The sequence below is a fragment of the Drosophila nasuta genome, chromosome 3 (assembly GCF_023558535.2).
Source record: "Drosophila nasuta strain 15112-1781.00 chromosome 3, ASM2355853v1, whole genome shotgun sequence".
Classification (NCBI taxonomy): domain Eukaryota; kingdom Metazoa; phylum Arthropoda; class Insecta; order Diptera; family Drosophilidae; genus Drosophila; species Drosophila nasuta.
Window position 1 is genome coordinate 11944974 of NC_083457.1, and position 15622 is coordinate 11960595.

The window sequence follows — 15622 nt, forward strand, 5'->3', positions numbered from 1 at the left end:
GGTTTTTGGCCCTGTTGTTGTTGTTGTTGTTGTTGCTGTGGTCCGACTGTTGACTGCTGACTGGGTTGACTGGCTATAAAAACCCGTCCGGACGGTACCGCACTATGATTTACTTTGACAAAGGAGTGACATACAAGTACTTAAGTGATTTCTTTACACCTTTTATGGAGTAGTTAATGTGGCCATGGTATGCGCGCCTGGCATTGAGCAAAGTCATGCCACAGCCACAGCCGCAGCCACAAACCAAACCATCATCATCAGCAACAGCATCAGCTAGCCAGCTAGCCAACCCACCGAATCCCCCACCGTTTTTGCCATGCTTGTCATTTTGGCACTTAGCGGCATTTAGGCTGTGACTTTAGCCACATCTACGTCTCGCATCGCATCTCCATCTTCATCTCCATCTCGCAGCTCCATCTCCATCTTCATCTCCATCATCAACTGTGGCTTTTGTTGTTGTGTCTGTGTCTGAGTCTGGGTCTGGGAACTGGGAAACGCCTTGAAGAACTGTTCACGTCTCTAATCGCGTTTTCGTTTAATGTGATCAATATGTTAATGCTGATGCTGAGTGCAGCTACTTCATATTTCTGACACTATCTGTCTGCCTCGAAATAAAAACTATAATTGTTTATTAATTTCGAATGTTTATCATTCGAAATATAATCTTCAATAGAGTTGTCACTTGAATCCCATAATCTTATATTTCGTTGGTTAGACAGTGCACATTTTCAGCTTAATTTGTGCTACAAATAAACTTGATATGATGGTAAATATTGGAAAATAATTTAATTATTTTTATTTATTAAAATTTCAGATTTATATGTGGTATAGCAATTATTAGTATGGATTAATTGCTTTATATAATTATTATATATAGTGAAAACGGCTGCTGGAGTCGGGTCTTAGTTGCTTTGGTGGACAATCTGGTATATTTGGTTCTCTTTGATGTATTTGTAATATACCAAGTATAACATTTAGGATATTTTTTGGATCCATTTATTTATTTTTTACTTCCATTAATATCTCGAGCAATTCAGGTACATTTTGTACTCTATGGCATATATTATTGTATTATATAAATATACCAAGTATAGGCTTTGGTATATTTTAGGTATTGTCGATTTGGTATATTTTAGAATAATACCGCACTGTTTTGCTCTTATTGTATAGTGGATATATAACAGTCGAACACACTTAAAGAGTGATTCGCCAATGTATTTTTATGAAGATGTTTAATATAAATGAGTTTCTTGTTATGTTATAAATTTCAACTTAAACTTATGTATTGGTATTAAATTTATTATGTTATATATTAATTAATTGAGTGTTATCTTTACTTTTAACTTTGTATTTCACATATCGTACTCACATATTAATGCTCTGGCTTTTCACATTACACAACAAAATTTACTCACCTTCACTATAATATTGTACGCTCTCTCTTTCGATAGCTGTCTCAGCTCCTTCTTTTTATGTGGCTGCTTTTGAATACTTTTCATAAATTGATCCCCCCGCAGATTGCAAGGCTGAAAGTGTTTTGTCGTACTCTCGTAAATATTTCCCCCCCCCTTCCAATTTATTCGCTTATCCTCAATGACTTCCGTTCCATTTGCTGCGCAACTGTTAACCCAGTTGAGAGCCACTTTCATATGGTCACATGGTCTTGGGCATTTCTGGGGATAGTCCAACTATCAACTGGCAACAGGCAACTGACATCGGGCAAAAGGTGTTCCAAATGTGGGCGTGTTGATTACAGTGTTCAATAGATGTGCTCGCACACCATCGAAGCTGCTTGTTAAATGCATTAAAAGTAGTCTTCGAGTCTTTCAACGCATCATCATGATCATCATCGTCGTCTGGTTTCAGATCAGTTCATTGCTTAGGTGTTAGGTGTTAATATTGGCACACACTCACTCACACACACACACACACTTATACGGTTGCACAGCATGCTACAAAAAAAAACTGGGGCTTGGAGCAAATCTTTACAGTTTCATGCAACACATGATGCGTGTGCTGTATGTGTGGCAACCTGGGAGTTCCAGTCTCCAGTTTCTGGCAGCGTTGGTGTCATTTCTTATACAGTGAACTGTCGCTAATTATAAACTGTTTATTGAATTGTTAAGATGCTCTAATTAAAAGTAATGAAATTTATGTGAAAAAGAATCAAACCTTTAATTGAATTGTTGTTATTCAATGTAATGTTAATCCGGTGTGAAACTAAGCAAGGAAGAGACAGCTAAGTCGTTACTTTAACTTATATTTTTTATTAACATAAATATTAATTAGGAAACAAAAAAAATTGTGAAATTAATATGTACGATTAGAGTTTCAATCAACGAAATTATAAATTTAAGCAGTATAATTTATAATAAAATATTGGACTAAATAAAAATTAATAACAATGAGACTGCTGTTATTATTACACTTTTCAGAACAATTTACTTAATTTTTGCCAAATTTCTTTTACAAAATCTACTGCCAATCTATCAAATAATCGATTGTGCAATAAAAACTTTGAACTTAAAAAATCCCTTTTAGTGCATTAAAGAAGTTTTTATGGGTTTACTGATGGTACTTTGGCATGTTTCACCGTAGCTGTTGTTGTTGTTGTAGTTAACGTTGTAGGTGCGGAAAGTGTTCCAAATGCGCGACAAGAGTTTAGGGTGTAGTCTGACTTCCCTTCTCTCTCTCGGACTCCCTTCTCTTCCATGTGTGTATGTGTGTGGGTAGCAAATAAAAGCGGCAAAACACTTAATGGATTTGGAGCATATAAATGGAGTATTAGATGAGGTCGCATTTGACTTTCAGGCTGGTAGCTAAAGCTGGGTGCGTCGCACCTCCACGAGGCATAAGACGACGCGTCGCTTAAGTTTTAACTGCTTTTGCCAGCTTGTTAGCAAAATGGAAAGAAGAAAAACAGAAAGAAAAAAAACAACGCTGCTGGGTGTTGGCCAATCTGTGCAGATCAAACAATAAGCCTGAAGACGGCCCCAAGCCCCTCGCAGTTGCCTCGTCTTTTACCTCTTGCTCTTGCTTTTGAACGCATTTGCATGCAAATTCGCTGGGTATTGATGTGTGAGTATAAGTGTGTGTGTGTTGGTGTGCAGTCAAAGGTGTCAAACAATGTCAGTGGGAGAATGTGTCTCGCAATTGAAATTTATTTGCACTACTATTCAGTGCTGACAATGTGCCTGGGGACGTTACACCTCCTCTTCCTCCACCTCCTCCTCCCTTTCCATCTCATTCTTGTCTCTTCCGTGTCAGCCAGCCAGGGTCTGTGCTGCTGCTGCTGCCGCTGCCGGGTTGCCCGTCAGCTCGTCAAGTCGCGTCTCTTTGGCAGCGGCCAAGCCATGCCAAGTCGGCAGCATTTGTCGCTTAGCTTCTGTCTGCGATCATCGGGTCTTTTTAGACTGCCAGACTGGCTTTCAGTCTTCTAGTCTTCCGTCTTCGACTTCGTCTTCGGTGCTCAGTGTTCGGTCTTGAGTCGCCGGAATTGCTTTCAAAGCTATCAAGCTGGCCCCGAGGTTCGAGCCAATGCTGTGAGCATTTGCAAAATGTCAATCTCGGCTGCAGCGCATCAATTCAAGTGTGAAATAAATAGAAACGAATTCAGGTCTTGCTGCTTGCTTCCTCCCCTCTCTGCCTTCTACCTTTCTTCCTCTAGCTTGAAGCTCAAGCATTTGCTATAATTTTCGCGCCATTTGCCGTCGACTCGTCGCATCGCATCGCATCGGATCGCATTGAATCGCATCGCATCACATCACATCGCGAACTCGTCGCGCCAACTGTCAGTCCCAAGGCAAAAGCGAGAAATATGTTGAAAGTATTTACAATTACGCAAAGATTGATTGAAATAGATTTCGGATTGATTGGCTCCTCTGGTATGCACATCGACACAGCCAACAGCCAGCAGCCAAATAGCTAAACAGCCAAACAGCTCCTGAGCTACCCCGAATCGAGAGCCTGAGAGTTGAGAGCTGAGAAAATCGATCGGCTTCTCAGCTTTTGTTGTGTGGGAATTCTTTTCGCCGAACTCCAGTTTGCACTTGCTGACAACTGCCTGGGGACTGATTCGTAGATAAAACCAGAAAGATACAGACACTGATCGTTGAGGGGGGTTTGATTAGCGCTGAGAAACTGGAGCAGCACTTCATAAATTGAGTGGAAAACTTTAATTGCAAGCCATTTGAAAAATAATCAAATAAAACATAAACAAAATTCACACAATAAAATCAAATTTAAAACATACATTAAGTAATAGTAAATTTCAAATAAAATAAACTTGAATGCAATGAAATGTAATGAAATGGAATAAAATTCAGTGAAACGATATATAATGAAATTTAATGAAAAGGAATGGAATGGAATGAAAGAAAATCCAAAATTAGATGTAATGAAATGAAAGGAATGCAATGAAATAAATTTAAATTATAAGAAATGAAACCAAATAATATGAAATTAAATAGTATATAGTTAAATAAAACCAAACTAAATGAAATAAAGTGAATTGAAATAAAATGAAATTACATCAAAAATAGATAAAGTAGAGTTAGAGAGGTTTGAAAACAAATATCCTTCAAAAGCAACAAAAAATTCGAATTTTTTTGTCAAATTTGCCAATAAAAAATAATTTCATTCTACAACATTTTTGTATTTATTAACAAATTAATTATTTTAATTTTAATATTTTTTATTGTCTAATATTTTCACTCGCTTCGTTTGCAGCACTTTCTCTAGAGCAGCTCCCATATCTTGGAGTTTTCCCATAGACATAACTGAACGCAGTCGTTAAATACCAGATCAGAGCTTATAATAAGTATGTACATATTGATGTGCTCTTTGACCCACTTCCTCATGGCTTTAAACGCACCCAAAATGCTGATAAAAATGCCCATCAAAGTCGTTCATCTAAATATTTATTTGTGTTTATTTAATATCAATAATATTTTTCTCAGTTTCTATGTTTTCTGTTGTATTTTGTTGTTTTTATTTTTTTTTTTTTTTATTATTCTTTTCATGTTGCGTCGCACAATTTGCATACGAAGCATGAAGAGGGAGGGAGGAAAGAAATACAGAGAATATCGTAGTATACCAAAAAGTAAAGATCTAAAATATACAAATAGAATAATAATTTATGCTATACAACTTGGTGCTTTGATTTGATTTATTAAATATATGTAGTATTATGCTAGATATATGTATATATATTTATATATATTAATGATATAATAGGTATAAGGCTAAAGATACAAATTTGCTAATTGTGACTAATAACTCGAGAACTAAAGCAATCGAATACAATAGTTTAAAGTTGAAATTCGCTATAAAGAAGATACATTTATTTACGATCTATGAAATACTTGGAATAGTCGTATGTCTATTAAGAAACTTTAGGTATTCTATTCAATGCGATACACACGCGATACACAATACAAGTAGTATAATAAGTATATTATGCTATATAGTAGTATAACTATACTATAATGAAAAACGTTGCTTATAAATTATAAATTCCACTACGACACGATATTATGCAAACGATACAGATAAGCTGTCTTGCATAATTTGCAACAATTTAGGCTGGTCTCATTTCATTTGATTTGGAATCGTTTCGATACGATTTCGATTCGATTCGATTTCATTCTTTGTTGTCATCGTTCTAAAATACTCGAGATATTTGTTTATAATTCGTTGCATCTAATTAAGGAGAACTCGCCACTCGCTCACCGTTTGTTATACTTTTCGGTTCACATATGCTAATTTCGCATCTCTCTGTCCATCTTTCGACGGCGGCGCCTTTTGCATATATTTGCCATTTAGTTAGTTGTTTTAAACGATGTGATAATATCTTTAAAAACGGCACGATCCGCGTTCTTAACATTGAACGCGCGATCTTCACATCTCGATCTCTGCTTGTTGTTTTTGTTTTGATTTTTTTTTTTGTTTTTTTTTGTGTTTTAAATTGTATTTGGCATAGTGGTAAGGGGGGCACGGGGACGCGGTTTGATTTAAGGGCATTCCATATACTATACTATAAATCACACTATGCAACAACTTTTTTGAACGCGCTTGCTTTATATCTAAAATAATATAAATGTATGATAATTTTTTTTGTTAACAATTGGAATTGTTCTAATTTGGCATTTTTGATTAAGTGTTTAAAGTGCTTTAAATGTATATAACAAATTTTTTAAATTCAATTTTGAAAATAATTTTGTATAATATACATTATTTGTATTTTGGTTTTTGTGTATGACAAAAAACGTGTAAAATAAAATAAGAATCTCAAATTAGGAAAACGATGTTGTACAAGTTTTGCACTTGTATTTCACAACAAGTTCTTTAAATCTTTAAATCATTAACGATTATAGTTGAAAAACTTAACCTGCAGCTCGTGCCAAAATGTTTGTTGCATAGTGTTCAACAAAATACGCGTTGATTGTCGCCATTTTGCTGCACGATAAGCGATCTTCTTTTTATGGTCTATGGTCAGACCTTGGTGGTTAGATCGAGTGCGTTTGAGGTGGCCAATTTGACACTCAGATTTGGTGGCGAATCCAAGCGCAGACGCTTTGAGTTATTCGAGGCATTCGATTCCTGGATGAGTTCATTCAGTTTGCGTTTTATGTTATCGCTTGCCTCATTATCACTAGTGTTGCTATTGTTGTTGTTGTTGTTATTATTGTTGTTGTTATTGTTGTTGTTGTTGAGCTTGTGGGACTGCTCAATGCTGGTCTTGACCGTCTCCGATGTGCTGTTATCCTCGAGCTCTGGTTGCCTCTCAGCATCCTCCTCTTCCTCCTCCTCCTCTGGCTCTGTCTCCTTCCCCTTCTGCTCTTCCTCCTCGTCAGGTGTGTTCACCTTGTGGCTCTCTGACACTGCCTCGTTGTCGCTATAGAGCTCAGTGTCCACATCCTGACAACTGCTGCTGCTGGCCGAGCTGCCCGTCGTCTTCATGCTCAGATCTATGGGATTATCCTGTGCTGCGCTCTGCACATGCAACGGCTCCGGCTCAAGTTGCTCCTCCGCCTGCTGTTGCTGCTGCTGTTGCGCTGGCGAACGTGGCGGCGTCATGGACACCACCAGATCCTCCTCATCTTCCTCGTCCACATCGTGTTCTTCTTCCTCCTCTGCCTTATCACTGCGTCTCTCATGCTCCTCATCATCCTCGGGTTCGCCGTTGCTTTGTCTGCTCTTCACACGATCGCGCCCACTCTCCGAATTGGGCGTGACCAGCGCCGAGATGGAGTAATCCTGCTTGCTGTGCGGCGGCAGCTTGGTGGCCAACGGCGGCGGACTGTGCTGCTGCGACTTGAGCACTGCATCCAGATAGAAACGCTTTGTTAACTCATCAGCAGCACTCGAGGCCGTCGTCGTCGTCGTCGTCTTGCCACCGTTGGGCATTAGATGATTGTTATTGTTGTTGTTGTGATTGGGACTAATTGCCGCGGCCTCTTCTTTGTGGCCTGCAAACGGCGATGTGGCATGCAACTGCGGTCCAAAGCGTTGCCCGCTCGCATTGCTGCTGTTGAAGAGATGTTGCACCGCAGCAGCCGCAACCGCTGCCTGCTGCTGCTCGGGTGTCGGCTTGAGCAGGCTCTGGTGGTGGGAGTAGAGCGCAGGATGGTAGCCGGGGAAGAGCAGATGCGAGGGTGGCAAAAAGGCGGGCGGCGGCATCACTGGCATCGAGGCTAGCCCGGGGAACGGCAATGGCAAGAATGGCGCTAGATCCTTGCGCAACTGTTGTGGCGGTCGACCAGGAGCTGTGCCACCGCCACTTGCCTGCTGGCCACCAGCTGCTGCATCACCTGCTGCACCAACGCCTGTGGCATTGTGCTTGCCACCACCAAGCTGCAACAGCGAGTTGCCACGCACACTGCTCACCTCAACGGAGCTGTCGGAGTTGTGGGAATCGGGTGAACTCACCGATGGCGAGGCCACCAGCGAAGGATGCTTAATGCCCCCATAGTCTCCACTTCCGTCCAGTCCCAGCATCATCAGCTCCTCCTTGCTGCGTGGCGGCCCCGCTGCATACAGTCCCGGATAACCGCCCGTTGCATGCCCCAGCATACCGAGTGCGGCAGCTGCTGCCGACGGCGTTGGCACGCCACCCATCGACTTCACACATCCATTGGCTGTTGCACTTCCAGCACCGCCAAGTCCCGCGTTCCCTGCGCCTCCCGCCTGCTGGCTGTTGTGATGCGCCGCCATCGCAGCCACCGCCTGCTGCTGCTGCTCCTGGAGCAGACAGTGGATCTTGAACCAGTTGGAGCGGCGGCCGTAGCGTGAGCCGCTCTTCGACATGCCCACCATGAGACACTTCTTCAGGCGACACGCTTTGCACGCGGTGCGGTTCTTCTTGTTGATGATGCACTCGCCGTTGTTCTTGCAGTCCGAAATCGAGGACAGATTGTTGTAAGAGCGGCCGAAGAAGGACTGAAAGTAAAAGAGGAGGAGAAAATGGGGAAGATTTAGTATATATTTGTTGTGGATGAGGTAAACTTAATAGTAATATTATGACAAGGTTTGTGATAAAATAATAATTTCTCTTTTCATATGTATCTCAACAATTATGTACATATTGCTTGTTGTTGATTTGTATGTATGATGTATGTATGATGATGTATGATTTTAAACATGCATGTAGAATGCTCCCAATATCTGAACATAAAGATTTATTATGGAAATACTGATACTGAAAATAGAAGTTACATAAAATAAGCTATTATTAATAACTAATGACTGATGAATGTTTAGATAGAAATATGTGAAAATTCAATGTGTTGGGAATTATTAGAAAATCTGGTATATTTTGTTCTCTACGGTATATTTTGAATATCGTGGTACATAATAAGTTATTATTAATAAGTACTGATTCATGGAAGTTCAGAAATAAGAATTTAATGTAAATTTATAAGACAATATGGTATATTTTGTTCCCTATGGTGTATTTTTATTGTCATAGTGTTCTATTATACAAAATATACATCTTTTTATATAATTCAGTATTTTTCAGTGTATTAGTTTCGATTATTTAAACAACCTTTAAGTTTTTCAAGAATATGTGTTCGATAAATAGAATAGAAATAAATACCGCATTAAAGTATATACTGAATTATTTAAATTTTAAAGAAACTTGCTTAAATACAAAGCTAAATTTATTATGAATTACAAATAAACTTATTTTCAGTCTCGGATGTTTTGAAATTTCTGTATGTCATTCCGCAAATATAATCCTCCAAGAATATTAAAGAACCATTTTTGTATTAATAATAACGCTTTTAAATTTGATGCACTTTTCTAGTTTTTCTCCGCGTACTCAAGTCCTTGTTGATCACACTTTTAACACCTGCTGATTGATGTTGAATTGCTTGGCTCAACACTGGGCAAAAAAAAAGACTCTTGGCATTTGATCTGCACTTGAGTGCATTCACTCATGCACTCACGCACTCAACTGCAGCGCGCTGCACTCATCTCTCAATTACAACTTGAGGTGAAGTATCCTTTTAGCCTTAGACCATTGTTGACATGCTGCTTCTGGCAACTATGCGATCTATTTGTTCAATCATTGATCCATTGTTGCTTTACTTTCAACTCGACTGTAAAAGTATTTGCAGAGATTTCCTTCAGCAATAGAGGGCGCCACTAGTTAGAGTAAAGATACTCAAAATCGATGCGATATGCGAGTAACATAGATTGAAGTTCAAGCTCTCTCAAAGTTTGGCTGCCATGATGTCATTCAATACACAAATATCTCATTAAATTTTCTGATGATTCATCAGCAACTGTTGCTGCTTGCTGCTCTTCGACAACAACAACATGGAACATGCACCATCCACCTACACCATTAACCGTTGGCTGGGGCACAATCAATTGCAACAAAGCAAACAAACAATTTAATTCAATGCGGCACGAAAATGACTACAACATGTTGCTGTTGCTGTTGCTCTCGCTGTTGCTGAGAGACGTCGCAGCATGTTGCAAAGGTTATAGGCTGTGCAACACTTATGCCAACTTGCAATGTTGGCCGTAAATCACCGCGCAGCGCTGCAATCAAGTTGGCGTATGGACAATAGACAGACAGACTGTTGGGCAGACAGTCATGTCTGTCAGTATTCAGTCAGCTGCAGTTGCAGCCTCTGCTTCAACTTCAACTTCGGTTTCGGTTTCAGTTTCAGCTCGAGTTCTGTTGTGTGTTTTGTGTGTTTGTCGTAGGTGGAGTTCGACGACGAAACACAAAAACAATGCACAAAATCCACTTTTAAGGTTAATTGGGCATCAAGATTACTGGGTCGGAAATGGAAATGGAGGATACAACTACGAGTAGTAGAATATACAACTTATAGTATATGTATAGTCTTTTTGCTGCTCTTCTGCTGTCTACCTTCTGCCTTCTTCTTTAAGTTTTCAGTTTCATTTGACAGAGCAGCAGAACCGGACGAAACGTTTGCTAAGCACAATTTCAATGCGCCAAGGCGAATTCACTTTTGTTTGCTTAACCTCCTCTGTTGCGCTTCGCTTCGCTTGGCTTTTGGTGAATCTCTTCTTCTCGGTGGGCGTCAAATTAGTCGACCCACGCGATCGCGCACAAATCAAATAATGTTGACCCACAAATTGTACGTTAGTTGACCTTTTCCCTCTTCTTCTTCGTCTTCTTCTTCTACTTTCCCACCCCCCATCGCAACAGGGCTGTCTAAAGTACTCGTGTTTAAATCAATTATGCATTTTGTGGAGCGCTCTTTTTCTCTTCTTCTTTTGTATTGTTGTTTAACTTTGACCTTAGCCTGAGGCGTTCTTTGTTGTCGTTTATCTCTGTGCTGTTGTTGCTGTGCGATTGATATTGCTCGTAATGAACTCAACATTCCAGTTTGCTATGGCACCATTTACTCTACGGCTTTGTCACGATGCGCCGATGCGATTTATTATGGAATGCCAATAGCGATCGATAACTATTATTCATATTATTGGCAGGGAGGCGCCGCAGCCTCGATTATTACTATTATTATTATGACGGTGCTTTTATTTGCGAAGCAATTCGATTTCTAGCCAGAAGTAACAAACCAACAAAAAATGATTGGAAGCTGTGCCATCAATGCATTGATTTGATTAGTGAAACGATAGTAAAAGTTGGCAATCGGCAATTTTAAGTGCAGCAAATAAATGCGATTTAATTAAAACTTTCGATAGTATGAATTGCGATCCATAAATTGTAATGTTACAATTTATGACAAACGAAAAAATGTTGATAACTGAAGCATAAATAACAGTTGTAGCAAGACATATATAAGTTATCGATAATACTTAAAATTTTGGGTATTAATTAAATATTTTTTAACGTGTGACATACAATCGCCAAATTTATTGCAATACTAAAAGATGTAATCGATTTTCTCAATAAAAAACGTTCAAAGAATGTTGATGAGGCCATTCGATAATTTCCATATATTTGTGCATCAACTGCAGCTTGCGCAATAAATAAGATTACAATCGATAGTCTCTATAACTCATGTACCAATACATTTTCTGTCTATACATATTGATATGTAATTGAGTCTAGTGTGGATATCAAATATTAACATTAAAATGTATACTATATTATCTCATTTTTAAATAATGTATCTTTAAACTCTTCTAAAAAGCCAACTATTTATTACAGATATTGATAATGCAGTTGATGTAAATTAGATTGTTCTTATATGTTTCTAATTTACCATTTATCATTGATTTATTATAGTACTTGACTTTTTAATGAACCCTTTAAAACTTTGCTAAGAAAATTTTACTTTAGATTACTATCGGCAATACCGATAACTCGTTTATCGATTAGGCTTATGTATCTTAGTTTTAAATTTAACATTAAGTAATAAACTGCTTAATTCATTCAAATATGGATAAATTTATATTATTATAATGTTTAACAATATTGTATTTTTAACTAAACTATGTTAAAGAAAGTCAACTTTGGGTTACTATCGAAAATTTTGATAACTCATTAATAACTTTTAAATAATGATTCGATCGGCTACACAATCTATACTTTTCTTCTAATAAAATAGCATTCAACATCAAACTATTAAAATGTTAACTAAAATTCTTCAAAATAAAACAAATTTGTGAGCAACTTTTGGTACCACATGTCGTATGATCAATATGCTATGCACATTCTACGTGGCATGCACTCGCTAGAGGCATATCAGATTGAACCCTTTCAACTCACCTTACAACCTTCGCATGTGAATGCGCCGAAATGAAATCCAGCCGCCGGCTCTCCACAGACCTTGCACGTCTGATTCATCTGCGAGTACATGAAAAGAAAAACGGAGCAGAAAATTGCAAATGAAAATACGTACATATAAGTAATAGCAAACGAGTGTTAGCATCTCTCTCTCTCTCTCGCTCTCATTGCGTGCAATAAAAGTAAGAGAAAAGGAAAACAAAACGAAAGCAATAAATTCATAAAATTTCAATTAAAAGCAAACAGCAAATCATGACACGAGCATCTATCGCTCTCCATCCCCAAATCCGAATCCAAAACCAAATCCAATTGCAAAAGCTGAGAGAGAACTGAGAGCAAGTGCGCCGCTAGCAAAATTCACACGCATTAAAAATTAAAATGCAAACATAGTTTGTCATATCGCAAAATTGGTATCGACAAAAAGACGAAAAAAAAAAATGGCAAGTAAAAAGGAAAAAAAGAAAAAGGCAAAACGAATGGAAATGGACAACGTTTGGTGGTTGCCTTCCTTGCTTGGCTTTGGGTCTGGGGCATAATAAAATATGAAGATGAAATCAAATGAAAAATTGCCCCAGAGCAGCGCAGGAAGAAAAAAAAAAAAAAAAAAACGAGCGTGGCAGGCGAGCAAACAAACAGCGTGTAGAGCATTTGCATTTATATGGCCTGTTGCAAGTTGCAAACGCGATGCGACGTTTGCCCCTTGCCACCTTGCGCCTGTTGCCTGTTGCAACATGCCTTGGCAATCTACGCTGCGAGTTCCTTTGAACTGTCCCAGGCAATAGGCGCACACAACTTGTGCTACGAGCACTCGTCGTATATTTGTTTATTTATTGCGAGCGAAATGTTTATCAACAAATTGCCATCATTGTTGCTGTTGCTGTTAGGTCGCCAGCTTTTGGTTTTTATTTATTCTAAGTTTCAGTTTTTTTTTTTTTTTGGGAGGGGAGGGAGAGCCTTCGCCTTGTGCACTTGCAGCTTTAACTGGAGCAATGTTTTCTTGACACGCACATACACACACATACACACAAATCAAAGGCCATGCCCGTGGGAGACTTGACTTGAGTTGTGTTGACTGTGGCCAACCCAGATCAAGCAAACGTGTGGCATGCAGATATGCCACAAAGGAAATAAACATATTGTTGCGTCAGATCTTGGCCTCGCTTACGATATGCTTGACAATTTGCCAGCACAACTCCCTTCCAGAAGCTGACGGTTGTATATGGTCTAAGAAGATACATTTAAGTTGCCAAAATGTTAAACAAAACTTTGTGAAAATTGTTGATATTAAATATAATATAAATTATAGCTCATCTTAAATTAAATTAAAAAAATTGCGTACTATATTTATCAACATTTCTTTTTATAAAATATGACATTTTTTTTAGAAATTAAAACAAAAATTCAATAAAGCTCAGTTTATAAGACAAATCTTAGTACAACTTTCTGTATAAATATAAATTAAATTAAAGCTTTCTTTTAACTTAAAATTCAAAAAATGACGAATTTAATACAACTTTTAATTTGTAATTTTTTAAGAATTAAAAACAAAAATGTAAATAAAAATGTAGTTCAGTTTCAATATTTATTTAGAAAAAATTTGACATATGTTTTTGAATAAAAACAAAATTTTATATAATACTATTAAAATTGTTGTTCAGTTTAAAGGTTTTTATGAATAATTATTTGTAAACTAAAAATGTAGTAAATGTTTATTGCTCATTATTCAAAAAAACTTATCAACAAGTTTATTGCTATTGAGGAATCTTCATCTACATTTTGATTGCTTTATTAACATTTCATCAAAGATGTTAATGTTCAAAAAATTTTACAGTAATAAATTTTCGAATAAATCAAAAAATTGTAAATCAATATTTTTCAACTCATAATTAAGGATTGCAGCAACATATTTTTGTACATAAATAATATGATTTACATATGTATTTATAAATGTGTACATGAAATTTTTAAATAATAAAAATTTCGGAATATATAAGAAATGTATAATTATTGATTTAAAATTCTTGGCTGCCTCAAAATTTAATTAGATTTAATTTGCGAATAAATCAAGAAATGATCAATTATGGATAGAGGATTCTGCGTTTCCTAATCTTATTTCGACAAAGATTTTAAAGTCTTCAAGTTTAGATTTTACTTTAAGAGATAGCAAACTCTCGCATGTCAAACTTTAAATTATATTGAATTTTCGAGTAAATCCAAAAATCATAAATCAATATGAATAGTTAAAACAATTCTTTAGTTCTCATTATAAAGAAATTGTTCCAGCTGCTTTCAACAGGTGGCAGCTGAACAAAAAACCAAAGCAGTCGACTGCGCTCAGCTTTAGTTTTATTATTATTTGTTGTTGTTGTTGTTGTTGTTGTTTTTGGAGTTGCTGGGATTTATGTTTTATAGCTGCAATTGCCCCACTGCCAATTGGCGGCAATAATTTTTCCCATCTGTCCAAACAATTGGCACATTACAAAGTAGAGAAAGCACATTCAACACATTCACTTTTGGCCAATCTGAGACAGACCTGCGAACCTGTGGTGGCCCCAAAAGAATGCACCACCGCTTCAGCCACCGCCACCGCCACCGCCACAGCAAGAGCAACAGCAGCAGCAGCAGCAGACCAAGTGGCGTACCAGCAATTGGCTTAGTTCGCTCAGTTCCTTTTGGCTTGTTTCGGTGCCTGTAAAACATGCTAATCTGATTTCGTGTTATGTGTTGAGTTTTGCTCGATCCTCCTCCTCCTCCTCCCCCTCCCCATCCAAACAGCCGCCTCGATCGATCCTCGTCTCTGTCCCTGGCTCTGGCTTTAAGAGTTGAAGTCGAAGTCGCTGTCGCGAGGTTCGAGAGCGTTGAGTTTGGGTACGAAATAAATTTTGTACGTTTAGGTTTCATAAAGCGTCGTCGGGCGCGCTGTTTGTGGCTGTTGTTGCTTGGGATTAATCGACAAATAAAAATCACATAAAATAAATTAAAAATTATGAGTTTCAAGTTTCAACAACTTGTGGATTGGCAGCAGATTTAGTTTGATTTTAAATCACAAGCACAACAAGAAGAAGAAGCAGTCGAAGAATACGAGAATCAGAAAGAATAATAACAAAGTTGCACAGCCTGCGATCAGTCCCCCTTCTCCCCTTCCCACTCTCTCACTGTCTGTCCGTCTGAGTCGCGTGAAATTTATGCAGACAATGTGCAATATTAAAAAGCAATAAACATTTATTTTACAACAGACACAACGACACATTCCACTTGCCAAAGAGCGAGCAAGATAGATGTGAGAGTGAGAGAGAGAAAACCCCCGAGAGAAAGAGAGAGGGAAGATAGCGTGTTCTGCATTGTAGCTTCTGCTGTTCGTTAGCTATACTTTGGAGATTAGCC

General features: G+C 38.0%; 1 protein-coding gene and 1 long non-coding RNA gene across 2 annotated transcripts in view; one reads left to right on the forward strand and one right to left on the reverse strand.

The window, feature by feature from the left end:
* Nucleotides 1–15622, forward strand: part of LOC132792180 (uncharacterized) — a 241947-nt gene that overhangs the window by 77562 nt on the left and 148763 nt on the right. The window lies entirely within an intron of this gene.
* Nucleotides 4913–15622, reverse strand: part of LOC132792173 (knirps-related protein) — a 32030-nt gene continuing 21320 nt past the window's right edge. The window contains exons 3-4 of the mRNA XM_060801426.1: nt 12221–12298; nt 4913–8439 (exon numbers count right to left, since the gene is read on the reverse strand). Of these exons, the coding sequence (XP_060657409.1) occupies nt 6493–8439; nt 12221–12298 (2025 nt within the window). The 3' untranslated portion in view covers nt 4913–6492. The remainder of the gene's footprint in view (nt 8440–12220; nt 12299–15622) is intronic.